This window comes from Lytechinus variegatus, chromosome 1, assembly GCF_018143015.1.
Source record: "Lytechinus variegatus isolate NC3 chromosome 1, Lvar_3.0, whole genome shotgun sequence".
NCBI lineage: Eukaryota > Metazoa > Echinodermata > Echinoidea > Temnopleuroida > Toxopneustidae > Lytechinus > Lytechinus variegatus.
Window position 1 is genome coordinate 62,718,275 of NC_054740.1, and position 27,835 is coordinate 62,746,109.

Here is a 27,835-nt window from a genome sequence, read left to right on the forward strand (position 1 = left end):
CTTGCGAAAATAATATATATTTTCTCTTCATTCCTAAAAAAAAGAATGGTTATTACCTTTTTCTCACGGAATGGCATAGGGATGGATAATGTGAATTTTTATTGAAGGTAGGTTTAGTGCTTTTAGATATAAAATCTACTCGTACATAGCACACATTGCAGATATGCAAATAATTTCATACTATTTTGATTATCATCCATGCACTATAGACCTCGTCTGAAATCATATGATTTATTGTGAAACGCATAATATTCCCTTTTTTATTACAAGTTTGTTTGTGCAATATTCAAAGGCCGATCGTTAAAAATATGACATGTATATGAATATTATATTCGGTTTCAAGTGTAGAAATGTGTTTGCATTTAATATATCCTCGTTGTAAACTTTTATTAGGCTACTGCATTTTGTATATTCATGGATATTAATATAAATTTCATTTGGTGGGGTGGATGATAATTTGAATTGAACAATGGATTTTACTAGAACATGACTGAACGAAACATTTATGAACAAAGTTAGTGAAATCATGAAAAGGGTAACTCTGCAGCTGTTAGGAATTTCGCAAATATGGAAGTCGTAGTACACATTCAATTGAAGTAGAGCATTTGTACTTTGGATTGTTTGATTTCTACGCTGCAAAAGTCATTGCTGATATTGATCAGCCTCGTTTTACTGTGACCGAGATGACCCTTACCTTGTTGATAGCAGATCCAACGTCACAAAAGTTTTAATTGGCATTGTCATTGCTTGGTTGAAGACAGAGTAGACTATACATGTACAGGACTTTTTGGAAATATCTCCAAATACTTCGAATTAGTACCCTAGCGGGGATGGGAGACATCTCCTCAAGCAGAGTCATGAAAGCATTTCGTTCCGTGGACAGGGACCTACCACAAATTCTCAAGACTACCAACACATAGGTCTCGCTCTCAGATGAATCAGCTATTTTAACAAAGTTTGTATGTACGCGAAGCGAAGAAGCATCGAGGTAGAAAGAGTCCAAAATACATGTTTATTCATTGCAAACAAGTTAATTCAGTTATTTAGATATTCGAAAACTTTTGGAATCAGGAAATAGCTGTTGTCCATTTTTTTTTAAACAACAACAAACCGATTTTACGGTGTTTGAATACCTTGTCGAGGGAACATAGGTGTATATATATATATATATATACATATATATATATATATATATATATATATATATATTGCAGCAACTTTACTCTTTCCATCGAATAAAAACAAAAGCTTGAGCTTGTTGGGACGGCAATTCAGTATGAAGTATCAGAGAGTAGTATTAACCCCTTGAATTGTTATATTTTCAATAAGGTTACATTTGCATTTTTTTTTTACATTTTGAATATCGGATTATATTTGACCATCATGACCCTGACACCTGAAGTATATATGCACCAGACTGCATGATGTTGAACCAATAAAGCTGGCATACACGAAAGATCAATAAAACTCTTTGTCATGTAGGTCAGTCAAATATCGGCCTTCAACATTCACGACTATCTTGACTATGGGTGTCAGTAGCACACCTTTTGCTTTTCTTATTTCATTCATACTTAACATTACAGAGTGAACATGTTGTTTAGAATCTTATTCACTGCCGTTTACTATATGAACATTACCGTAGTTGTTTAAACAGTTGAAAAAAAATAAATTACAATTTTTTAATTCTTAATAACTTAAAGGGATGCTCCGGAATGAAAATATTTATATCTGAATAAATAGAGTAAAATTTACAAAGTAAAGTATCTGATAACAAATAGCGGAGTTATGAATTTTTTTTAATTTAGCAATTTAATGTAAAAAGAGTGATATGCACGTCATCATTAATATTAATTTGATGGGCTGATGATGTCATATCCCCATCTTCCTTTTCGCTATGTTATAACATGAAATCTTCATTGTTTCATTTTTTCATATACATGTGTGAATGATATGTCTCCCTTGTAATGAAATAAGTTGCAGCAATATCCAATGCACGTAATCGGTTGTTATTCCAATATTTTTGGTTCTTGAAGGAAAATGTTTGAATAAATCTAGTTTTACATATCGAAATAAAAAAGAACAAGTAGGGACATAACATCATCTGTTTGCGTATTGAATATTCATGAGGACATGCCTTGAACTGTTTCCCAGGAATAATGCAAATCTTTCACATGCCATAACTTTGTTATTCATTGTCCGATTATGATCAAGTGTTCAGTGTTTTGATTGTCTGATTTTTCTTAATCTTTTCCAATCACATCATCAGCTTGGAATACGTTTTTAAGCGTGGTTGTTTAAATTGTTAAACAATTATTGAGCTGTTAAACACCTACTGTAAGTGTGATGTAGTAAACATAGTTGTATAAAAATTCAAACAGAGTTTTAATGTGTATTTTCTGTACCACCAGGAGAATCTGGTCTGCAGGCAACCTATACCCACTTTATATTTTCTATTTCAATGACAATGTGATTTAAACCGCACTCTGAATACATGATTTACATCATTTGACATTTGGAGTCGAAATATTGCGTATTTCTTCAGGATTAAAAACAATACTGAAATACGATATGACCAAGAGTTACGGGGAGCAGATCACGGATGAGTCCATGTCAACGTCGAACTCGATGTCCATTCCGTCTCGATATCCCTCGATATCAGAGGCAATGGCTAAACAGAGGGATGACTTAAAAACCATGCAGTATGGTTCTTTACGTCTTGAAGGCAGTCGTCAGGAGACGAAACCACTATTGGTACCATCCAGGAAGAACAGTGAGTGAATTCTGATATTGGCCTGATAAATTTTATATACATGATATAATCAGTCTCTAATTTTGAATACATGCATGATATATTTATGTTTTAATATTGGAAGAGGGCTTATTTTCTAATCATATATGTATAATATGGGGAATGATTTATGACAGAGGGGGAAAGGAAGGAAAAATAATCCTAAGACGTGTAATAAGGGATGGTGGGCGATTACCGAGAGGACAATGGATAGAATCGGGAGTGGTGCAGAGGTATCTCGATTTTTTTCTTTTTTTTGGGGGGGGGGGAGAAAGACGACTTATAGATAACATCGTATGTTTATCTTGAAGAACGTGGGTATTCTTGGTAACACATCTTTTTGGACAATCTTGTCTCTTTCCTTTTCTTCCTCTGTATATTTTCTCCCTTTCCCCTTCAACCTGAGAAATCGTAGGGTGCTCCCACTATTTGGTTTTCACTTATCTATAATTATTGGAATTAATTTGGTATTTCAAGCTGACTTCCACGTTTGTCTTTTTAATCCCTGAAGTTCCCGGTTTCATCCAAGTTCGCCATCAGATGGCAATATTAATATTCCTTGGGATGACTGCCGTCTGCGCGATGCGGCAAAACGTAAGCGTTGCCATGGTTGCAATGGTGAATGAGTCCTACGTCACACACGACGATCAAATCGGGAACGAGAGTCAGCAAGGCATAGAGACCTGCGCAGCTTCTCCAACAGCAAACTCCAGTACTGAACAGACGGTTAGCTTTATTACTTTGCTACTTTTGTAATATTCTTGAAGGATGAAATACATCCCTGAAAAAAAATTAACGTAAAGTGGCCTTTGACAGCAAGGACGCGTCCCCATCATCTATAGACTGCTGTACAAACCCTTCACTCGAGTCAAGGGTCTGAATGTGCAGCCTACCTATGCCTTGTGTACTGAAGTCCCTCTATGAGCTAGTCTTTGCGTGGAGACGCACGTGCTGATCAAAGTTTCAACAGGGTCTGTGCCTGCAGACTACATCATCTACGTGACAACCTCATTATGCTCGACATACTCATGGGCAAAATTTTCTGACACCCCCCCAAAAAAAGGTCAAAGACTTACTTGTTAAAATATTGTATCAACCCGCAAAAAAAATATCAGAGGTCACCAACGGTCAATTTTCTCGTCCAGAATTGGCTGACAACCTGCATTGGCCTAAGAAAGCCCACATAAACGAAAAAAAACAGTTCATTCAAATTCTGCCGAAGGGGGGGGGGTAGGACACTCTGCTGAAGTGATGTTTATAGGAAGTGTACCGGTTAATTAAAACTTAGAATTTAATATTCATCAGTATATGAAAATGAACAAATATGCCCAAGATAGCACAAGAACTAATCCACCAAGGAAACATAGGATATAACTGCTTGATATTAATTGTGTAGTATTATCCGATCACACGAATGGTATGCCTAAGTGTGAAAGGTTAATTTAGCATGTTTAGGTGAATCCAGATTTCACCTGAGTATGATGTATTTTTACCCGGATTATGTATATTGATGGTAACATTTTGCAGAGATCTGGTGATTTCCTTTGGGATGCACAGACTCAAGAACTGATCCTCGCGGGCTTCTTTTACGGATACATCTTCACCCAACTCCCAGGCGGCTGGCTGTCCGACAAGTTTGGTATGAAATGGATCCTCGGTTCTGGATTTCTGTTATCGAGTGTTTGTACTCTCCTAGGACCTGTGGCAGCTTATGCTGGAACGGAGTGGTATTTCGTCACACGATTCTTCAGTGGTCTCGGTGAGGTAAGGATCAGTAAAACCATGGACCTGGGGTCCTTTTCATAAAGGACTGACCGACAAGGACCCGGAGTCAGGCCTGTACGGGGAGATAATTTGTCTAAAAAAAAGGGGGGGGGGGGTCAACAGCCAAATACATTCTGTTTCCATTGTACTTGCCATAGTCATGATAAATATTTTTTTAGGAAACGGACTCCAGAAAAGAATGTCATCAACATTTTTCGTCCGACAAGTGGTCAGATCTTTTCATATTCTTCATTTTTAAAGAGAAATTTCATCTGTTGAATAATAGTTGGACATGACAGCAATTTCTGAAAAACAAAAGCCATGTCTATGATCCAGGGACAACAGGTCGTTTCTAACGTTTCTTTAACCAGTATAAGAACCTACATTAGGTTCTTTAGACAAAAATGCTCTAGTAGGTGATCATTGGTCCTTTGATGTTTCCTGCTTGATCCGGATTTTCATGCTTACTTAAGAAAACCAGCGCCATTTGCACCATTTCAATTACCATGTTGCATCCGATGTGATTCATTTTTCAGGGTGTCTCTTTCCCTAGTATGCTTGCCATGTGGTCTAAATGGGCACACCCGGAAGAGAGAAGCCGTCTTAGCGTCATCGGTTTTGTAGGTAAAAGTCACCCTTAAAGTTTCATATACTTTGAATTTCTTTACTTTATTATGCTGGTGAAGTTAAATAAAAATGTCCTTTGTCGCGATGGTATTCAGACCATCTCACTATTTACTATTATCTACAACCTTTATCGTTGTCGTCGACATCGACGCCACTCACCTCTTATTCATCTTGTATTATTCTATCAGTAATACGTAATCTGTAAGCAAGTTTGTCCTTATTGGTATTGTTATGTCACATCATCTCCAAGAGCAGAGTACTAGCATTATGAAATATTGGATCTAAGGTAGATGTCAATATATTCTTATTGTCAGAAGAAAATTAAGATTTTCTTTTAATATTCAGACAGCTTAAACAGATACACGCACAATAATGATAACACTCTTTGACTTATTACCCATTGAATTAAAACGTGCGATCTCAAACAAAATATTCAAATAGTAAAATACGAGTTTTACACTCTAAGTTAAGCATTATGAATCACTGATCTTCTATTCCGAAAGGTTTTAATTTTCCCCGCTTTCATTGATAAAATATTGTTTGAGTTTTTCTATTTCGTTTCTTTTCCAACTGCTCAGGTTTCAACTTTGGAAATGTGTTGGGTAATGCATTAACAGGATATCTCATCAACCTCAACGTAATAGGTGGATGGCCTCTTCCATTCTACATATTCGGTTCGTGATAACTACTTTTTTTTCAAAAGGAATACGGTGACCTATTGAAAATAAATGGTTGTTTCAATTCTAAAAATGGAAGCTGTACGTTATCACGATAACTCATCTGTAGAGGTTTCTCTTATGATTTTTACTGATACAAGATCTGAAAACAGATGCCGATGGCCTCGTTTAATGGGAAAAATATGCAATGATGTATTAGCAAAATTATATTTGCACATGTATCTGTATCTAAGAAATTCATTACCATTTTAGAAAGGAAAAACACATATAAGAAATGGTTTGCTCGCGATGGGTATTTGTTGATCTTTCACCAAACATACCTTCATTCAATTCAATTCATTTATTTATTCAACCATCAAAAGGATAAAAACAGTACAATATACAGTATCAACAAAGTATCAGAAAAACAAACAAACAAATAGATGGTTCGGAGACCCCAGAGAAGCAATGCTTATGAAAGGGGTCACCACGCGATACATTAATACATTACAATTGACAAAATTAAGGAGTAAAAATCCCAGATCAAAATTAAAAGAAACACTCCTGCAGCAAAAAAAAAAAAAAAAAAAAAAAAAAAGAGCTAAAGGGGGGGGCAGCACTATGTAAGATGTGAGATCATATGCATTCGATCAATAAACAGAAAATAACATTTTCCTGCATAAAGATCTAAATCTTGATAAAGTAGAACTATTTTTTATATCATTTGGAATTTCATTCCATAGTTTGGGGAAGTAAGTCTTAAATGAATTAAAAGCAATGGATGTTCGAACATATGGAGGGCGTAGGCATTTGCTGTGACGAGTATTATGAGAATGGATTTGAGAATTTGAAACAAAAATGTCACTGAAGAGAGGTGGTAAGATTCCGGCATTAAGCTTGTACATAAAAACTAGTGAATTTAATGATATCAGATCTTTTAAAGTTAATAAATTTGATTGTAAAAACAAAGGCTTTGTATGACTATTAAAAGGAGCATTTGAGATAAGTCTTATTGCTTCTGGAATAATGTTCGTCTATTTTCAACTGAATGAATAAGGTTCACAGTCTTGGATGTACATGTACTGGTTTGGTCTAACCAGGGACAGCAAAAGTAGAGGCGAGTCGAACTTTCACCCGTTAAACCTTTTGAATGATACATCAGTTTTGACTCAACCGCTTATTAGTCTAACAAATCTTCGTTTGTTAGATGAACCCTCGAGTGGCCTTAATTCGGTCTACAGGTGTTCAATGTACATGTACATTGATGGGATGTGTGCGCATTAATGACTATGTTGACTAAAAATAATAATTTTTAATGACATCTTACAGGTTCAATAGGATGTCTTTGGTTCTTGTTATGGATTTTCGCTGCCTACAGTTCACCACGAGAACATCCCTGGATATCCCCAGAAGAGCGTGCATATCTCGAAGATGGTCTTAGACATTCTAACGTAGGTCACACATCATTTAACCGTGCTCATACAATCATACAAATTAAATTTTATTAATTATGCAAGATTCTCTCTTCATGTTAAGTGTTAAAAGTAGATATTCCCTTGACAGGTCCTAAACCAGGTCCTTGACAGGTCCCAAGATCCGGGTATCCTTGACACACTATCCAACGTATATGATTACGAGCGACTGTTTAGTAATATGGCATAAGGAGGGGCTAGTGCAGTCATTCTCAATTACTTTTGTTGAAGCTCCATATTTCTGGTTGAGAATCTGAACTGCTTCACTAGCGCTAACGAGCGAAATATTACTGAGGGCCAGCAAGGGCCCCTGGTGGGCTCGAGGGGGCGGAGCACCTGGAAGCTTTGGAATATGAGGCTTTTTAAATGGCCAAGAAGGGATCTAATTAATATCAATACAAGAAATACAAATGCAAACAAACAACACAATTATTTTTCAAATGATCAGTGACTTTTCATAACATACCAGTGATACTGCTAGTTCACGAGGGCATGCGCATATCACAGCAGGCAATACCTTAATTGCAGCACTTTTCTTTCATAACCTTGGATTTTAAGTAATCGGCTTCGGAAACAAAGTTTGTGTTTTTCAATACGTCCAAAGCTCCTTAATTCTGTGAAAATTATTTGTTGGTTAAAACTTACCCGACTACTTTTCGTGATGCCACACTAATATGCAAATTAAGAACTTTATTTTATATCTGTATATGTCACCACTTTTTCCGATATGATGTGCTTTGCCAGGAGTCCAAGCTGTTGATTAAAAGCATGGCTTGTCAAGTATAAGAATATTAAATTATGTATTCATTGTCATCATTTCGAATGCTGCATCTGAGCTATTCCATCAATGTTCATTGGTATAATCTGGAAATGCGAAATTACGAGCCCTAAAAATAGTTGCAAACGTGATTGTATAGGCCTACCTACATGTTTATCGTGATGCACATACTTACTATTGACAGTCGCACATGAATCCATACACCAAGCATATAAAAACCATAACGTTAGAATAAATAAAAATAAAATCAATGAAGTTTAAAGGAAAACTGACTTGTTTTCCCCCTTTGTGTAAAATTATCATCAAATATCAATTCTACATACATATTTTCCCCATTTTTTCATACCGGCTCCCACGCGCCACTCCGCAAGGCTCGGTGCGCCACAAGTGGCGCGCGCGCCGCTATTTGAGAATCCCTGGGCTAGTGCATTTCGAGTTTGTAAGAGTAATTTTACAACTACCACTACTACTACTACTACTACTACTTCTTCTACTACTACTAATATTACTACGACAACTACTACTCTAACAAAAACTACTATTCTACTACTACATCAACAACTACTACTACTGCTGCTACTGCTAATCCTACTACTACTACGATAACTACTACTCTCATGACTGCTACAACAAGAACAACAGCAACTATTACTTCTACAAGAACAACGACTACTACTACTTCTATACTACTACTACTAATACTTATACTACTACTAATACTAATACTAATAATATTATTGCTACTACTATTATCACTACTATAATACTACTAATACTAAAATACTTATCCTCCTACTGCTGCTGCTACTTGTACTTCTTCTTTCACTACTACTTTTTCTACTTCTACTACTACTACTACTACTACAACTACTTTTTCTACTTCTACTACTACTACTTCTATTTTTACATATTACTATTGAACCAAACCAGAGCTCACCTTCGTGCACAGTTACCATTCTTTTCTTTTTATCCCTAGACACTAAGGCCAACCGTGCCTTGGAAACACATCATCAGGTCCCCTGCTATGTGGTGCCAAGTGTTCACCCATTTCCCGCACACACTAGGGATATTTACCCTCCTCGTCAACCTACCACTATACTTCAGTGAAGGGCTACAGGTTTCCCTAGAACTGGTAAGTTGTCAGTGTTGTCCATGCGTTGTATAAGTTGATGAATAGTGACCATTAATGAAATATTAGTAGACTATGCAACAATTCATCAATGTTTATAAGCGTTGCATACTATTACCACTGCTTTATCACGGCTACTCTGACTGCCTGATCGGGCGTTCGAGCATTCAGAGAATTCCTTTCTTCTGGGTACCCATTTACAACTCCTAGGTAGAAAGTGGCAAATGTAGATAAACGCCTTGCCTGATAATGCAAGTGCTGCGCTTGGTTTGGAAACCCCCGGATCTTTTTTGTTAATTCTGTTGTTATAACAAATCAAAGTCAATTACAAAATTTACATAGGATTATTGAACCCTGAATCTTGCGTTTTAGAGTCAAGAGACTTATCCGCTAAGCCACAAGACCTCTTGTAGGCGGTTTCATCCACAAATTATTGGCAACGATGCAGAACAGAAGGATCCCCTAAACGGGATTTCCCAGTTTTGTTATGTTATGTGTGGGTGTGTCAAAAAGTTGGTGTATGTGGGTTTTATTGGTGTGGGTGTGTGACGGTGTATGTCAAGGTTTGTGTACATTTTTGTGGGGTGAGGGTGTGTGAGTGTGAGTGTGTGTGTGTGTGTGGGAGGGTTTTGATTGTGTGTAAGAGGGAAATATTATAAGAGCGAAAAGAAAGAGGGAGGGGTGCAAACAATGTTTATATCAAGTTTTCATTGAACCAAAAAGTCAAATTACGACCAGTGAATTATAATTATTAATCCTTTGAATTATCCTGGTCAGTGTAAGTTTAACTTTGTTAATGTCATTTTAAACATTCAGCCGTTTTGTGTCGCATTTTCAGGATACACTTGTTGCCATATATGACAAGTACATGTTAAAGCATAAATGGTTTTGTTTGTTATTGTAATTTTATTTCACATGAAAGGCAGGTGTATATTCGGCTCTTCCTTACGTCCTTCAATTTTTCACCATGTTGCTCACCAGTTATATATCTGATGGCCTCGTCTCTCGGAAGATACTCTCTAAAAAGGCAACGAGGAAACTTATGTCATTTATAGGTAAGCATACTGTGTCTGTTGCTCTGAATCTTTCTTTGCAAACTAAATGAATCGGACATTCTTGTTTTGTTTTGTTTTCTGGCAGCGTACGAATTAATGACGCATTGTTTTCGGTATAATAGTTTATGTGTCACCCCTAACCAAACAACAATTTTACATGAATGCCTACATGTTCTGAGTAGAAACTCATAGGGTCAGAATCTATCAATAATTTCAGCTGTTCAAAATCATGAAAACCTAATAAAAATATTTCAAAAAAGGGATAAAAAATAATAATATCAGCTGATTCATTAAATAAAACACCACCAAAACCATATAAGAACATCATCAACACTACCCCGTCTGGTCTGGAAAACATTCAATTGTCACTGTATTGTTTAGAGTGTCATCGGTCCTTAGTAGCGCTACAGTAACACGGGGAAATTATTTCTAATAAATTAATGTAATGTCTTGGCATACTTCTCTCTAATATTCGTGCATTTTACATATAATATTTATTACCATTTAGGTTTCGGGTCGGGTGCCCTCTTTCTTATCCTTGCTGGTTTTTCGCGGTGCAACACTGCCCTATCCGTGACGTTTGTGACCCTTGCCATGGGCGGGGTTGGTGTTTCTTTCTCTGGTCATTTCGTGGCCTTACTCGACATCGCCGGACCCTTTGCTGGTTTTGCCATGGGGATGATGAACACGGCCGGTACACTGGGGGGCATCGTTGGACCATACATTGTCGGCGTTCTTACAGAAATACAGGTTTGAGACAAATCTCAATCAATACCTAGGTAGTTCTTATTAGTTGCATTAGTTGCAGATTTCTGATCAGCTTGAAATGTGGGAGACAGGGTGGAATTTGTATGCAAAATGACAAATTCTGAAATTCAAGGGGATTTATGTATTCATTTGTTTTTAGAGTGACTTTTTTGCAGAAAGCCAATATTAATACTGTGGAATGAAAACTTGGTTTTATTTGGTTTGTGTCAGAAAGGGAATAAAAGTCACGTGGGATATACTTTATCAGCCCATGATGCCAACCATGCCAACGTGCCGAATTATAAGAAGAGTGTAAATTGCTGTGATCATGCATCCTCTCTCTCTCTCTTCCATTCTTCTCCATCTCAATCCCTCCCTACCCCCCTCTCTTTTTTCATTTTTCCTCTCACCCTCCTCTTGTATAAACGTTCTCTTACCCAGACCGATATTACAGGATGGCAGAAGGTGATGTGGACCATCGCCGGTATCTATTGCTTCGGCGGCTTGACTTTTCTCATCTTCGGCACAGTGGAACTTCAATATTGGGCCATACAGGACTACCAACCATATACAGTGATTGATGAATCGGCAAGCTTGATAAAAAATGAAAACGTCGACGAGTCTGAGTCTTAAACTCAGGACCCACTTGATGGGGGGGGGAGTCTACTAAAAGTATAAAGCTGCATATTTGAAAAGGGGAGACTACAACGTGCTGCAGATGTGTGATTTAGTTGTCTTTTTTATGACTACACTTTTGTTAGTTTTCTTGTTATAAGGACACATTAGAGATGTCAATTAATGTATTATTTTAATTGATATGACTACAGTACTGCTTCGTGTTCTTTGTGTAATGTTACACAGGATGTGTGCTTGAATTGATCCAAGAAATCGACATTTTAGAGGCTACAAACCTGACATCGACACTTTCTTATTACCCGATTTTTACTCATTGAGGATTGCAAAGAGTAGAAGTATAAGTGAATGTTTATCTACGGGCTTAATTCGCTCAAGTATGTCTTTACCCATTGACAACTAAATTTCGTGATTCCCATAGACTTTGTACGCAATGTTCCTGTATAGGCAATGGGTTTATTCCAGTGTGTTCCTAACGGGTTGAAATAACGAGAATAAGCGAATGTTATGAAACTTAAGAAAAAACCGGAATGCATGAATAAATAATATTTTGCATAAAACGAATGTTTAAAACGGTCTTCATGGTTACAAGTCATTTTAAAGTGTTGTTTATAGGATTTTGGTGTGCATCGTGTTACTGAATCAAGGAAGGGTATTGCGATTCAAGAAAGTGTGCGATTGTGAGAAATCAGAAGTGTCTATGGGATAGAGGAGGAGAGCGAATGGGAGAGAGAAAAAGAGCCAAAGACAAGAGATCAAAGAAAGTAGAGAGACAAGTGCCAAGTCACAAAACACATCAAAAGTCTCTTGGATAAATTATTACGCAAACGAAGGAATTCTGTGTAAATTAATCTATATTTTATTGCTTCATATAATAACCCAGCAGGTTTATACGTCATAGTAAATTAGTTAATTATTGTTAGCATTGCACATTTTAACGTCAAGTTATCTTGAATTCATATACCAAATACATAAGTATTCCCTTCTATGTCAAGTTAATCATTTAGTTTGGTACACATGTTTCTTAGTCTACTTACTAATCTAACATGAACCCTGTGGTAATATAAATTCGATACAAGTTACAACATTCTATCTACATTTGCATTCCGAATTCTATATACCATGTGTAGTTCTATGTAAACGGGTGCATTCTGTTAAAATAATAAATAAAAATAACATAAAGGTCTCAGAACTTTTAAGAACACAATTTTTCAATTATGTTTCAATGTTTCCCTTATACCTACTTTTAAAATAACACACAGCGTTCTTTAAAGCGAGATGGCAAGATGAAATGTTCCTATACTAAATTTTAAGACACTGTGGTAAATGTGATGGTTCATATCAAGTCAATAATAAATAATTGTACGTTTGCAATAATACAATTATATACGAGCATTAATGCAAATGTGTAAGCATAATACTACACACAAAGATAATGATATCAACCGTGATTTTAACACGTTAGGCAGTATACACGAATTAACCCTTGTGACGTCATAGTCTTTCTGATAATGGTGAAAGACTATTTTAAGGTTACCATGGCATAACTTGAGGTAAAATAATACACTGTATATTCAATTCGTTGATTGCTTACAGTAACATATACGATTGCCTTATTCCTTACCCCAATATATAGATCACACCAAGTAAACAATTTTGAATAGTATTGTAGAAGTATGCATCATGACGCCACAAATGTAAATACCAACAATATATATTGTGAGATTGCACGCTTATTCACACGATTTACATCACTGTATAACGTGACGAGAAGCACAAAACCGGTAATGGTAACAAGTCTTTCAAGAAGAGCGTGACAGAGGGGAGTGGGTGGAGCCGTTAAGAAAAGCAAAGGTGCAAAATGTTGTAATGTCGAAATCCATATCGTTTACGTTGATTAAGCAGATACAAATAGGGAGGGAGGATAAGAAAAAAATACCGGGAGAACATGAACATGACGAGCATGACAGCATGGGCAAATGAGAAGGGGGAAATTTGAATAACAAACACTTACAAAATATGAGGAAAAAGTGAGAAACCAGAAGTAATAATCCACATTCTCTAGATATTTCTTGTGTATGTACATGTTAACCAGTGAACACTTTTTACAGGAAACCTAGTATACTAAACCAAAGCTACAAACACTACTTGATTGTCATAGATTGAGTACAATATGAGTATGCTCTCAGTAATCAAATTCAAATTTAACATAGAAAATAGCAAAGAGTATGTTTGCTACAAGGCATTTAATGCACACACTTATTTAAATATCATTTAAAGTAGACACTAGCACTAGACAGGACACAATAAAATTTTATCAATACTACTAATGCTGGATTCGTATTAGTGAAGAATAATACTGCATTATTTGTTAAATAACTTTAATGTTAAATTTGTTGGACGGCATAATAAAAACATCTTAGTCATGCCAGTAGCTCTTACAACAAAAGAAAGAAGTATCGAAGATTGATTGTGAAATCCCCCAAAAATAAATGTTAAAATACTTGATAATGCAATTTATTTCGCTCATATTGTTCAGCAATTTACAAAATGCCTAAATAAAAATATGTATCATACTATTATGTACAATTATGACAATGATAGCACATACATTTAACAGACTTTATGGTTTCATATTTAGACGAACACACTTTGTCTTGGGAATGGAAATCTGTACAGAGTTGAATTTCAAATCAATTAATGGACTCTAAATAGACTGAATATTTTTGTTGTAATTCTTGGAGATTCACTAGTAGCGCTAGAAAGGAAGTCCCTCTTAGTGATTAAAAGTTTCTTCTCTGTTGTTATTAGTTTCCTTGTTCTTCAAGGAATTGTTGTGGCAGCAGTGGGATACAATCCCATCCAACTCCTGCAACCTTCGTCTTTGGTTTTCGAGCGACTTGATATGCATCCTCGCCATCTTGCATTCCTCTGGGAAGCGCATCGTGATGGTGAAAGGGGTTGTCTGACGTTTTATTCGAAAAGTCCCACTTTACCTTACAGTTACCATAGTAACACCGATTCTTAGCCAATGTACATCAAGGAAAGTTGTCAGATCTGACAACTTGTCGGGACAAAAATGTTGATAAAATGCTCCCCTGACCAGTCCATCGCACGTCTAATTGATGTGAATGACTCGCTGTAGGTACCCTCATCACAGGTCCTTGGTAGCGTAGAGAGGATCTGAGACAATGTTCTCATGCAGGTCGATGAAGAGAGGGATGTAGGTCAAGAAGTCCAGAAAGTCCACCGTTGCTTTCCCTTCTCGAGTGAACTTTGTCATCACCTGAATTATAATGTTATATAAAAATATAAGGTCAATGTGGAGATATTTGGTTTCAAACTCATTCTTTCAAGAGATAACACGGGAGTATTAAAAATACGAAAAGTCGACGACAGTCATTTCGAATTTGAGATTGTTGATCTAAATTATCGTCAGTAACTAGTTTTCTAAAGTTTTTCTAAAGGCCGAACACATTGTGATGTGGGTACATAAACTAAATAAATGAATAAGAAGGAATGAAATAAAAATTAAAATAAAGATTCGCGTTATAAAAAACACATTGAAGAGACATCGAATTACATACCAATAGCGATTTTATTAACAGGAATAAATCCTTTCGGGCATATTTGTTATGAAAAGGGGAAACGTTCGCAGTGTGAACAACGCTTCGTTTGCTGAGATATGTTTATAGTGTCACCTAACCTTGTCAATAATCTTGTTTTATACAGTGCGCTTATACATGTTATAGTCAGATTCTTTTTTTTTAACTCACCAGATCAACATGCTCTTTCCGGAGGCCACCTGCCTCCAGCTCAACCTGAAGGTTCTTGACGGGAACCTCACCAGGAAAACCATGCTCCTCTTCATCTTCCAGGAGATAGAACAACTCCTTCGCTCGATCCATCTTCACATTTAGAGCCTCAAAGTTGATCTTGTTGATCAGTTTCTTGATAAAGGGGCTAGGGGTGTAAAGATAGAGAAGATATGGCATGGTTATGGAAGGGAAAGTTAGGAATACGCCTAAAAACCATCTTATATATACAGTTACAAATCCTTGATGGGCGTTCAAACGGTTTTTTGGCGTTTCTAACATATCTAAAGTGTGTCTGTTATGTTTACGTATGGCTATATTGACATATAGAATGTGGAGTGCAGAATGCAATGTAAACATCTTTGCTAAATATAAACAAAGTATGTCTGTTTCCGAAATATTCGATGAGAGAATGCACTTAGATGAAAATATATTTTGTATTTGGTATAGAGATCTTTTCTTTTTGTCATAAAGTGGCATGAATGTAACAAGGGAATAATAATAATAAATAGGGTATTTATATTGCGCACATATCCACCTTGTTAGGTGTTCAAGGCGCTCTTATATTACCAGGCTAAGCTAGGCGTTCATAGCGCACGCATCTTTTTAAGGAATTACTTCCTACCGGTACCCATTTGTTTATGAGTTTCGATTGATTCTATCTACAAAATTAAGGCAGAGCCTTCATTTCAATATTTTATTTAATAATACTGGTTAGGGACAGGGCAGAAAATGCAAAATAAAAGAAGAAAAAAAATAAATACCAGAATGTACTTACTCTAGCCTTGATATTTTCTCGGACAAAGCTGCAACGATTGTAAAGAGCTTAAAATCGATTCGATGACGCTGAGGTAAATCAAGAACCTGAAAATTCAAAGTTTGATAAATTCAAGATTATTGGTCCATGAACAAATTGCACATGTCTTGCTTCCTAACTCTCAATAAAAGAATACGTGTTGTTTATTAGATGTCCTTCATAAAATCATCTCCATACATTCAAATTCAAATAAAAGTCGTACTTCGGTCTCCATGTTGTTGACCTTTTAAGCTTATAGTCGTCATTTTCCCCATTGTGTGTAATTTTATAATAGTTTTGCTTTGCCAGATTATCGTTCAGTGCTCGAACCTAAATAATTTAGACCTGGATTGTGCGATTAAAAAAAAATAAATCAGATTGATATGTCTGTTCTCATTCTTTGTTCTCTATCTATCATCATAACCCGAGGAAGGAAATAATGTGTGAGTGAATAATATTCCTAGCTTTCATCCATTTTGTTCGCTTTTAAAATATCACAACTGTAAAAAAAAACTGCAACCGAACTAAGATTATAATGTGGTACTTACGTGATACACATATTGGCATTCCTTTTCTGATATCAAATGACTATTGACTCTCTGCAACAGACTTTCCACATTGGCCGTCTCGATTTCGAACGGCTGTGTAAAACAATGGTATTAAAAAGGATAGTGGTTATCTCACATTAATTGATTTCTTTCTACATTAGTGATAATGAATGCAATAATGAGGATAAATTAGGAATCCTCCAAGACAAGGGCATTCATGCTTCGAGTACTATCCTTTATCATTCCCTACTACGGGGTTATAGTACGAAATAAAAAAAATGCATGATTATGAAAATTTACACCATTAACGAGCCTTTGAGCTAGGCATGACTGACATGATACAATTCAATAATAACAAAATATCTACCTGGTTATCTACCTGTTGTGCTCAAACTTCATTTAATATGCCTGTCCGAATATATTGCACCTAAATTATTCTGAACTTTTGCGTCTATCGCCCACATGTGTCGTCGGAAAGATCTCATTATAGAATGTATTGTTTCCGTCTTACCTGTTCTTGGTTCATCATATTGAAGAGAGTGCTCTGTTTCCTTCTAAACTCTGGTTTGGATGCCATCCGATCGGACGATTCATTCTCTTTCATCCTCGTTTCAAGATCTTCCAACATCTTCTTTTCACCTGCAAAGCAATAATTTTTTTTAAAAGTTGAAAAATCATGTAATGCACACTTTGTTTCTACACAGTAAAAATTGAAGTGTTAAAATGTGTAGATAAAGGACCACATCATTAATTTAACTCCGGTGTTATATTAACAGCATTAGTTTAACATCCCATGGGTGTTATTACAACACCTTCAGCTGTTACTTCAAGACTCTTTCGTGTAATGTTCAAACTCTAGGGTGTAATTTTAACACCTCAAGGAGTGATCCTCTAGGGGAACCAGCTAGTGTGAGTTTTAACATGCAAGTTTTATGCAGAACATATATGAATATAATTGTTCCCAGATCTCCCCGCTACTTCTTTTGGTAACGTGTTTTAATGGACTATGTGGTGATAAAACATTTCAAACATTATCTTATAAATCTTATAAACGATAACCAACTACACGCAAGTACTTGGTGTTAACAAGTACTTGAAAACTGTTGGTATATCACATTCTGATTTATGTTCCTTTTGTTCAGCACACACGGAAACTATTGCTCATTTTTAATATTTTGGAATGTCCCCTTACTCGTCGATTTTTAGATGATTTTGAAAAATACATTCTTAAAAGTGAAATCTTTTAATGACTTTGTATTTGGCATACCAGCTGGAAATTCTTCTTTTAATTTTGATATTTTATATGCCAAATATTATATCTTTTCAACTAAATGTCTAAAAGGAAACTTATCATTCTCATCATTTCAAAAGAAATTAAAGTATCAGCATGAGATAGAACGAACTATGCACATGCAACAAAATAAGTTTATTGTATATCTTGATGAATCGAGGCACATCGAGCTTATTTAAATTATGTTTATGTATGATATTGAATTTGATGTATCACATACATTTTGCATTTGTTTATATGCGTTGTGGAGAAATATTGAATAAAGACTTTCTTTGAAAAAAAGTACACAGAAGATTCATCTCCAGAAATGGAGGGAAATGTTAAAGCTGGGATTAAACCACATTGAAAATGAATAACTTATAATGAAAATCACATTTATTATCTTGAACATTTGACTTGAAATGATTTTTTTTTCGGATTGGCTAATAGTATCTTACCTTCTAGTTCTTTGATTTGTTTATTCGCTGCTTCCAGTCTCTCCTCCGTGATTTGTTTACTAACAGTGAGTCTGCAAACCTCTGCATCAGTCTCGGCCTGATAAAAAAAATCATCACTTTATCAGATGATATCTAAAGCTTGCTTTGAACAAAATCTTAAGCTCCTTGTTTAATGCTCTTTTTAGTGTTGCTACGTCATCGTCTGAATTTCAACGTATTTTTGTCTAAATCTCCTGTTTTCTTTTCACCATTTCTCATCTTTATCTTTCCTCGTTTTCTTTCTCCATCTCCTCTTCTTTATTATCTATTTTTTTCGACTTCTCCCCCCCTTCTTCTCATTTGTTTTCTTCTTTTTCTTCTTTTTGTTTTCTTTTTATTCTCGTCCTTCTTCTTCTCCCTCTTCTTCTTCTTCTCCTTCTTCTTCTTCTCCTCCTCCTCTTCTTCCTTCTTCTACTTCATCTTCTCCTCCTCCTTTTCAATCTTTTCCTTTCCTCCATATTTTCATTCTTTAATTTCTTGTTCAAAAGTGAATATTAATTTTCCCTCACCATGGCAACCTGTTTTTCGGTCATTCTGCTCAAGACCCACTCGTCGGTCCCATTTTTCAGGATAGGGAATCCCAAACTGCCAATTTTCGTTGTTTCTGTTTCTATTGGTTTGGTTGACGATGAAGATGACAGTGGTGGTGAAGCTGACGTTGTATCTGCTTGATCAATTACCACACTTTTTGGTCCTGATGTCTTTGATGCTGTTGGAAAAAAAGAAACCTTTCATTATGGATAATTTATCATTACTTTTAGGCCATACAAACAGACATATCGTACAATCTTAAAAGACAATGAATTCACTAATTGAATCCAAATAAGTTTTTTTTATAAAATGGAAGAAAATGAAGAGAGTTAACATATTTATCCATGGGTCATGTCTCACACAAATCAATACTGTTGCCCGGAGGTATGCATACCATCACAGAAAGATATTCATAAAAACAATTTGTTTAATTGTATATCATTTCAGCAAGTAAGATGATATGGAATACGTTTTCCTTCATTACAACAGAAATTATATTCGAGAGGCAAATTCACATTTTCTTTTCGTTTAGAGATGTCTTAACATTCAGAAAGGAATTGAATAAGCATAAAATGCATTCGAACTGAAAAGAGACATACAGTGTTCCTGTCGATTGAGGAAGGAAGATAATTATCTCTAAAATCAACTTCAAATACACATGTAGATCACACCTTTGTCTTTCTTTTTCTTCTTTGATTTTTTATCCTTCTTCCTCTTCGCCTCTGCTGCTGCTGCAGCATCTGGGTCCCAGTCAAAGCGGAAGATCTCGAGAAACTCGTTTCTTGCAATATCTGCGATCGCCTTGTTCCGAGAAGCTGTAATAGAATCGGTAAATGAGGGCAAGAATGATTACCAATACCAACGTAATAAGGCAATAGAGACACAGAAACATGCGGTATATACATATATATATATAACGATGTATACACGATTCCTACTTTCGACTGACTGATTCTGAAAAGCTGTACGATATCAAAAGTGAACTATTCGACTGACTTATATATGAAAAGCTGTAATAGAATCGTTAAAATAAGAGCGAGAATGATTACAAATTTTAGAGTGCATTATAGCTCCTCCTTGGGTTAAAACGTCTAACATTTTACACTGTTCACTCAACGCACTCTCAAAGGATGTAAATCCCACTATAAAAAATCATTGAGACCAGATTAGCACTTTTACACCTACAGTGTAAGCTGTTAATGGAAATGATAGTAATGATATTCAGTTCTTCGTAATCCATGACACATAGCAAAGTGTATCTCTATGCACTTATAAGTTATATGACACAACAACATTAAGTACAAATTAGGAAATTAAATTCGAAATATAAGTGAGGATCGCTAGGCACCAAGTTCATCAAATGTCAAACAAATACATTTTGGTGAGATTTGTTGGTGAGTCTATCAAGGCCTTCAATTTATTCATCTGGGGGCAGATATAGATATGATTTAGATTTCTTGCGTGCATGGTGTATATATACGTCACATATATCACCATTTGGGGATATTTTCCATCTTAGCTGGTCAACTTACTTTCTAAGTACGAAACTTTCTCCTTCAAAGTGGCCACCTTCTGTTCTTGTCTCTCAAGCATAAAGCGGCTCCTATCCAGTTTTTCTTCGACGTCAAACTAAAAGGGGGAAAGAGAGAATGTTTTTTTGGTTATCCAGTATTGAGTATAAATTATTGTCAGTGTTCAATAAGACTGAACAGAGGGCATTGAAATTAGAAATGGCAATCAATGGCCAAAGGTAATAATCAGTGAATAGATTATTGACATTTACATTTCATATGACACTATTTAGGGTTGAACGAGAGTAAAAAATTTATTGACTTTCTTTTCTGGTTTCTTACTACACCGATTGTAGATGTGAATATAGTATTTGAATATACTTTTGTATTCTTATCTCATGTCTCATAATATTCCCTTTTCTCTTTTTTCCTATGAATTTCTTTGTAATGTCATTTTTATTCTACTTTACTGTTTATCATGTTGAATTGCTTAGAGCATTTGATCGACGGTTAGAATGGATATGTCTGCATTAGAAATAATGTATGAATTATTATCAATATTGATGGGAAAAAAAATCTTTAATAAAATGAACATACCTTGTCATTGATTCCATAGGATGCAATCTTTGCTTTCAACATCCTCTGCGGGTCGTCGCTTGAGGCACTATCAGCTCTACCACTGTCAACATCGTCATCTTTGACATCGCCTTTAACGCCTCCATCCTCGACATCGTCCAGTTTCATCGGACTAACATAGTCGTCTTCATTGACCTCCATGGGTGTGGTCTTAAAGGTAGCACTAAACTCTTCCAAGTCACTCTTGAACCCGAGATTGACCTCGCCTGGCCTCACTATTGCACTTCCGTATCCAGATGACTGCTCCGTGGTCATCGATCCCGTCTCCGACTGGTCGTCGATGTCGTGGTCACCCGCTGCCCTGTCCGAAGACGCCGTGTTCATCCATTGCCTTAACGTACGATCTTCAACGTTGATCCCCGTACTCCGGAGTTGGGTGTTGAAGACACGCTGGTAATGTGGCACACGTTCTTTGCTGAAAGGACGAAAAAATATCATACGAAAATGAAATTTGTGGTTTTCCATAGACCTGTAACCATGATTACGTTGTCTCATTTATAAAAGTCTCGAAGTAATGGCCCATACACCATTCAGATATAGAGTCATTGATGTAGAATTTATAAAAGAATATGGGTATAGAAATGGTAAAATAATACATTTTTGTTGTTGGTATCTCTGTCCAGAAGAACATTTTTTTAGAGTGGTATAATAGTAAGACATAAAGTTATAAAAATATTTACTACTAAGACCAAAGCCTAACAAACCTTTGTTTGTTAAGTCTTCTTATAGAATTATGTTCTTCCTGTAACATTTATGTGCCAATACGTTCTGTCTTCTTAAGAGACAATGCACTTTTATTGGTTTCGTTTTGGTGCTAGGTCAGGTATTAAATTGAAGACAAGACAAATAAGATTGGTGTACAATGAACTTACTGGACAATGCAGTACTTGGCAAGATAGTCGAGTGGATCCCTCAAGGCTGGGTCCGGGCTGCTAGGGGGGTTACCAGCTTCAACCTTCCTCCATTTTTTCTTCTTAGGTCTGAGAGAGAGAGAGGGGGGGGGGGTGGAGGGATTACATAAGTAGGAGATTTTAAATACCATCTTAGTCTCGATCCTATACCTTCCTGAATTCTTTGTCTCTCTATGATGGGCTATATGCCATTTTTTAATGGTTCATCAATATGGTATTACAGATATTAAATCTATTTTCAAAACATTGAATTATTCAATGATAAATAATTCCTACGGATAAACAGGATGGCTATGTATTCAATGGCAATAAGATTTAAAACAACTTGAGTTGAATAGTTTAGTAGCGAGCCTGCATGATACCATGATGTGATGGGGAATGGAATACAGGCATGACATAAAAGGAGTTTGAGTGGGATCAATTAAGTTCCAAAGTGCGAGAAAGAATTGATCATTACTTGTATTCCGGCCGTCTCCTCCACATGATTGGCTCGGGCTTCTGGGGCAGGGGCATAGGTCGTTTCCGGGGCTCAGGAACGGGTTCCTCGACTGGCTTCGGGGCTGGTTGAGGTACAGTGATCTCGGGAAGAGGTGGGAGTTGTGGTTCTACGGGGGCAGGTACCGGGAACGCAGGCACAGCAATGTCCGCAACTCGTGGCCCAGTGTCAGGCATTTCCCAAGGATCCGATGGCGGTGGCTAGTTGGATAAAACAATTGAGTATTAACTAAGCCCGTAACTAAGTCAACTAATCTCTAGTAAACTGAGTAATCCTGCATCTGATTTATTTGTCAAACTTACACGTTATGATATTTTTACAGTTTAAGTCAACCAACAAACGATTGATTCGAATTAATAGGGCCATTTTACGAACAGACGACCTTCTAAAGATTGATTAATTCCATATTTAGAAAGTAGGGATTTCACAGAAAATGCTTATTTTATTCATTATAATTCATATTGTAATAAAGTGTAATGTCAATTCAAGTGATGAGTAGAATGTAACGTGATGAAATGATTCGTTCAGTGTCTTATGTAACTACGTTTTATGTGTAACACGCAGAGAGAATATGATTATTATGCGCTATAATATTATAAGTAATATATCAAAATTATTGATATAATGATTTGCAGATCCAGCAGGAAGCAAAACATGATTGTGTTTACGAACTTAGTCATGAATAAATGATTCGTCTTTAAATCATCACCTAATAGGGTTTCGAGTATTTCTTAATACATATAATATTTGGAGTGGAATAATATAATATTGTTATTGAAGTGAAGCATTATGTTTACTCACCCTGACTGGCATAGGCGCTGCCACACCAAGGGGTTTGACTTCTTTCCTCACCCGCTTAGGAAGCTTCGCTCTTCGGTTCTTCTTCGGAGGATTAACCTTCGGCTTAGACTCTGCAAAATTAAAAAAAATATTAAGAAAAATGAAAACAAACACGATGAAAAACATAATAAACTGTGAAAACTGCGGTATTAAAACTGACACCAATTTGTGTTAATAGAGAACCACACCCTGAGGTGTTAAAATTACACCCTAGAGATTAAACAAACACCAAAAAGTGTAAATGTAACAACAAAAGGTGTTGTTTTAATAACACCTATATGTGTAAAACTAACACCACCAATTTAACACCGGTGTAAAATAACTGGTGTGGTCTTCTATGTACACCGGTTAACACCACAGTTTTTGCTGTGTACACTTTAACGATTACAGGTGGATTGATGATAGGCATATCAATACCAAATTGTCATTCGTGATGATGCGCAGCCTTATTCCTCTTCCTCCTCTCTTCATTTTAGCTGAACCATTTCCCAAACAGCCATAATTTGCATCAGGACCAAAGAAGGAGATAAAAATCAGAGACACAATGCCGAAGACAGTCGCGTTAAGAATCACCACAAAGTTGTTCTTTGAAGTCCTTTGATATGCCAAAGTGTCCGAAGTGAGTTTAGTTTAATACCAAAGTTCAAAGCCTTACACCAAGAAGGCCTACGCTTGTCGTCTTTTTGTGAGGATTTCGGTTACCACTTCTTATCCATCGAACAGTTGACTCCTAGATTTCTTTTAAACATTCTAGGCTGCTAATAATCGCCATGATAAAATCAAGGTAGATAACATCACCAATGTACTATCATGTCGATTACGTTTAATTCACGAATACTCAACAGAAATTTATGAATCAGTGACTTGATCAAGAATAGAAAAATCATGATAATGTTCCGTGATAACACCGCTTTTTTCATAGATACTGACACGCAATACGATTCAGACGTGATTCCATCTCTCGCATAATACCAAGGAGCTTCCAAATCGGTAGTTTATTACACTTATTGGACTTCTAAGCAGCTGGATAAGATTTGCAGAAAAGCTCTGATTTAATCCCCATGCCACAAGCCCACAACGGGAATCCATACAACCATATACTTGTATTCTGGAGGGATTTGTACTGTATATTCACAGGCACACTTCAATGTTAAACGTTGAAGTCGCTATGGACTAGACGTTTTTATAGTATGGTATTAATTAATGGGAAATAACTATGTTATAAGTTCAACAAGAGGCAGATAAATTGGAAATTAGCGGGACGGGCATCGCCCTTTTGTCTTTGGACTTTCTTTCAATCGATCCAATTATTATCATTGAATTTTCTAGTCCGTCGTGGGTTTAATCAATCAAGCATTACTGCGTGCTCGCTCTGCCGTGCCATTTAACACAAAGAGGGATGCTTTTTCGGTAGCCATGGCAACTTCTGATTTTATGGTGGACGAGCTCGTTTCGATCGAGCTTAGAATAATCGGATTTGTAAGCTATTTAGAATTTTTTTTTAACTGTGTCCGATTCCGACTTTATTTCTTTATCTCCCCCTTCTTGAATTCGATAAAATGAAAGGGGGATTTACCACAATGTCGGTAAGTATACTTGTATTTTATCGTTATGCTAGGTGATCGAATAACAATCCAAGTTTATTTGCAACTCAAATATACAAATCTTAGTTAATAGGGAAATAAAACTCAGTGCAAATTCTGCTGTAATTAGAATGTGTGTCAGAAGATAGTACAAACAGTAGGCCTATGGGACCATGGCTTCTATAAGTAACGCCTGCATGCGTCACACCAACGAAACCGACTCCAAAGCGACTGATGATAAGCCATTGGATATAACGTAATAGCTTTGATCAGTGTGAAGTCGGCACCGGCTGTGTGAATGGCAATTTTAGGACGTACCTTTTTCCTTGGTTGGAAGTGAGACGGGTTTCCTTGGTTCCGGTTCAGGGGCGGGAATAACTTCCTTTACAGGTTCTTCGGGTGGATCGGGAGGAGACGGAGGGAGCTCTTGTTTCGGTGGAGGTGTCCGATCTTTTTCTATAAATCAAATATAACAAAATGTTTAGGAGTATTGTAAGAGGTGAATTGATTCAGAGACAAACAAATCAAACGATATTTTTTTTTGAATGATGAATTTTTTTATAAAAAAATTGTTGTATAAAAGGCCATTAAAAGTAACAAAAACATATCTTTAGAAATAATTTTAAGCTCGATACGATGCGAAATGCATTTCTTATCACCGTATAAAGAACAAATCTATGAAACACGATTTCATACTACAGTTAAGATATTGTTATTATACTCTAGTTATTGTTTTCAAGGAAGTAAGCACAAATACGTAATAGTCATGATAGTAGACAAATCTATAATTGTTATCTATAACATACTTAAGCAAACAGTATTTGCACCAACTAAGTAGACTAATCACTTCCAAAACTACTGCATGTATTAATATATTCTAATAAAAACGATAAAACTTTATATGATAGATACAGAACAAGAGGTCTTAAAACACATTATATTCCTTATTGATCTTTTATTTCAATTTACTTAAACTTTAATTACCTGGTGATTTATATGGAATAATGGGTATCTTGACATATTCCTTGGATGATTTGGCTGGAAAGAAAGAAGAGAAGGTTGTTGGGTTGATGTTGAATATAGGGGGATATTGGGGATAATAGCTTGATCACCCAAGACTCCAGCCCCCCCCCCTCCCTCATAGACACCCTCCCTTTACAAATCAAAGTGGGGATAAATATATCAGAGGAATCTTAGCACAACTGCTTACAAATCGCCCAGTAACAACACTGCTTTCGGAGTTTTGATGCTTGTGCATTATCATGTTAAACTAGAAATGGGTAGAATCCGTACTGCAGAACAGGTAATTGCCCCAAACTATACTCTTACAAAAGATTTGAAAATAATAATCAACTTATTATATTTTTAAAACGAAAGTGAATCAATTTTTAATGTAATTATTTACCGTACTGAGGGATAAACACGCGTTAGTATACTATTTCTAAATTAGTTTTATTAAGTAATCTTAAAATGACATGCATAACACACACACTACACAAACTTGACCATAGATTAACATTTAGAATGTCACATTACGACTAACGTATTATTAGACAGACATTTTAGAACATTCTGGATTATTACCTAAGCTACTAAGAAAAAAAAATACAAAAACTTTCGAAAAAACCTCAGAGGAAATCCAAAATAATGTTAAGTGAACAATAGCAACAAAATCAATAAAATAAGATATATTAATCGTATATAGTCATTATCTTGTAATGTTTCACAAAAAGATTTTTTATTAAGAATTATTGCACTTTAACCGTAAATCTATAGGAAAGTGACATTAATGACAAACCGTTACCATGGTTAAATTGTTGTACGTTAGTTTTCAAACCTGATAGATAACTTTACACATTACTTACCATCCTGTTTCTTGTTTTTATTTTTCTTTTTCTGTTTTTGTGGTTTCTTTCTCTCGGGTGGAGGTTTCGTTTCTGAATGCGTGTGTGAGGTTTCAATCATGAAATACTCGTAACTGAAGCAATTATTTGTGAATTCTTTAACCTCATGGTGAAAGTAGTTATTTATCGGGAAATGATGAACTAGGTGATGTATGATATCAACTGACCCAACACCTTTAAGTTTTTTCAAATTTATCGGGGGCCTTGAAACTGGGGGTGGGGGCTTTAAAAAACTACAATTTCATTGAAATTTGCATGACCACCCCCCCACTTTCACATCGTTCCACAGCCCCTGTTAATTCTGACGGTTGAAAGGGGAATTTAAATCTTAAAGAAAATATAAAACAAACGAACAGAACAACTGTCAACCAATAATTGAAAATCAAGATCTTATGATAAATTAATAGGTATTTACCTGTAGTGGAATGTAAATTAAAGAATGACAACTCGTAATATAATTCATGATAAAGCATAAAAATATTCGACATTAATTGAGATATGAAATAAACAAGCGGTATACCTTTCTTCGGCTTCGGTGGAGGAGGCGGCGTAGGGTCTCTGGGGGGTGGTACCGGGGTCGGGTCTTTGGGAGGAGGTGGTGTTGGTTCCTTTGGAGGGGGTGGGCTGGGTTTGCGTGGGGGAGGCGGTGCTCGATTACCTGAGGCTGTCATAATATTCAATTACGTATTATTAGAATTAAAGTAGAAGTAGTGGCATTATCAGAGGCCTTCAGCAGAAGCAACAGCAGCGGCAAAAGTAGTAGTAGTAGTAGTAGTAGTAGTAGTAGTAGTAGCAGTAGTATATGGTAGTAGTAGTAGTAGTAGTAGTAGTAGTAGTAGTAGTAGTAG

At 36.1% G+C, this 27,835-nt stretch overlaps 2 protein-coding genes across 3 annotated transcripts; one reads left to right on the forward strand and one right to left on the reverse strand.

The window, feature by feature from the left end:
- The first annotated feature begins 654 nt into the window (after window positions 1–654).
- On the forward strand, window positions 655–12,213 carry LOC121419231 (sialin-like). Of its 2 annotated transcripts, none has more exons than XM_041613614.1 (11): window positions 655–959; window positions 2,409–2,770; window positions 3,300–3,514; window positions 4,316–4,552; window positions 5,089–5,176; window positions 5,758–5,853; window positions 7,165–7,286; window positions 9,062–9,217; window positions 10,137–10,269; window positions 10,778–11,019; window positions 11,458–12,213. In XM_041613614.1, the coding sequence occupies exons 2-11, from the start codon at window positions 2,569–2,571 to the stop codon at window positions 11,647–11,649; spliced, it is 1,683 nt and encodes a 560-aa protein (XP_041469548.1). In that variant the 5' UTR covers window positions 655–959; window positions 2,409–2,568; the 3' UTR covers window positions 11,650–12,213. The 2 variants fall into 2 exon arrangements, with proteins under 2 accessions (XP_041469548.1, XP_041469539.1); XM_041613605.1 differs by having other exon boundaries at window positions 2,543–2,770.
- A 3,188-nt stretch (window positions 12,214–15,401) lies between these two features.
- On the reverse strand, window positions 15,402–27,658 carry LOC121431397. Its single transcript, XM_041628964.1, has 15 exons — window positions 27,508–27,658; window positions 26,068–26,121; window positions 25,402–25,539; window positions 23,462–23,571; window positions 22,622–22,860; window positions 22,126–22,233; window positions 21,215–21,668; window positions 20,639–20,735; window positions 19,778–19,921; window positions 19,085–19,284; window positions 18,537–18,633; window positions 17,320–17,447; window positions 16,809–16,901; window positions 16,243–16,328; window positions 15,402–15,612 (listed from the first exon to the last, which is right to left on the reverse strand). Exons 1-15 carry the CDS (start codon window positions 27,656–27,658, stop codon window positions 15,417–15,419), a joined length of 2,295 nt encoding a protein of 764 aa, XP_041484898.1. The 3' UTR covers window positions 15,402–15,416.
- Between the last annotated feature and the right edge of the window lie 177 nt (window positions 27,659–27,835).

Bases quoted from the DNA above. Each gene is read 5' to 3' on its own strand.
- LOC121419231 (XM_041613614.1), top strand. From the start codon at position 2,569: ATGACCAAGAGTTACGGGGAGCAGATCACGGATGAGTCCATGTCAACG. The intron at 5,854-7,164 runs GTTCGTGATAAC...GACATCTTACAG, and splicing joins TCTTCCATTCTACATATTCG to GTTCAATAGGATGTCTTTGG. The intron at 11,020-11,457 runs GTTTGAGACAAA...TCTCTTACCCAG, and splicing joins GCGTTCTTACAGAAATACAG to ACCGATATTACAGGATGGCA.
- LOC121431397 (XM_041628964.1), bottom strand. From the start codon at position 27,658: ATGACAGCCTCAGGTAATCGAGCACCGCCTCCCCCACGCAAACCCAGC. The intron at 19,922-20,638 runs GTAAGTTGACCA...ATTCTATTACAG, and splicing joins GAAAGTTTCGTACTTAGAAA to CTTCTCGGAACAAGGCGATC. The intron at 17,448-18,536 runs GTAAGATACTAT...ATTGCTTTGCAG, and splicing joins ACAAATCAAAGAACTAGAAG to GTGAAAAGAAGATGTTGGAA.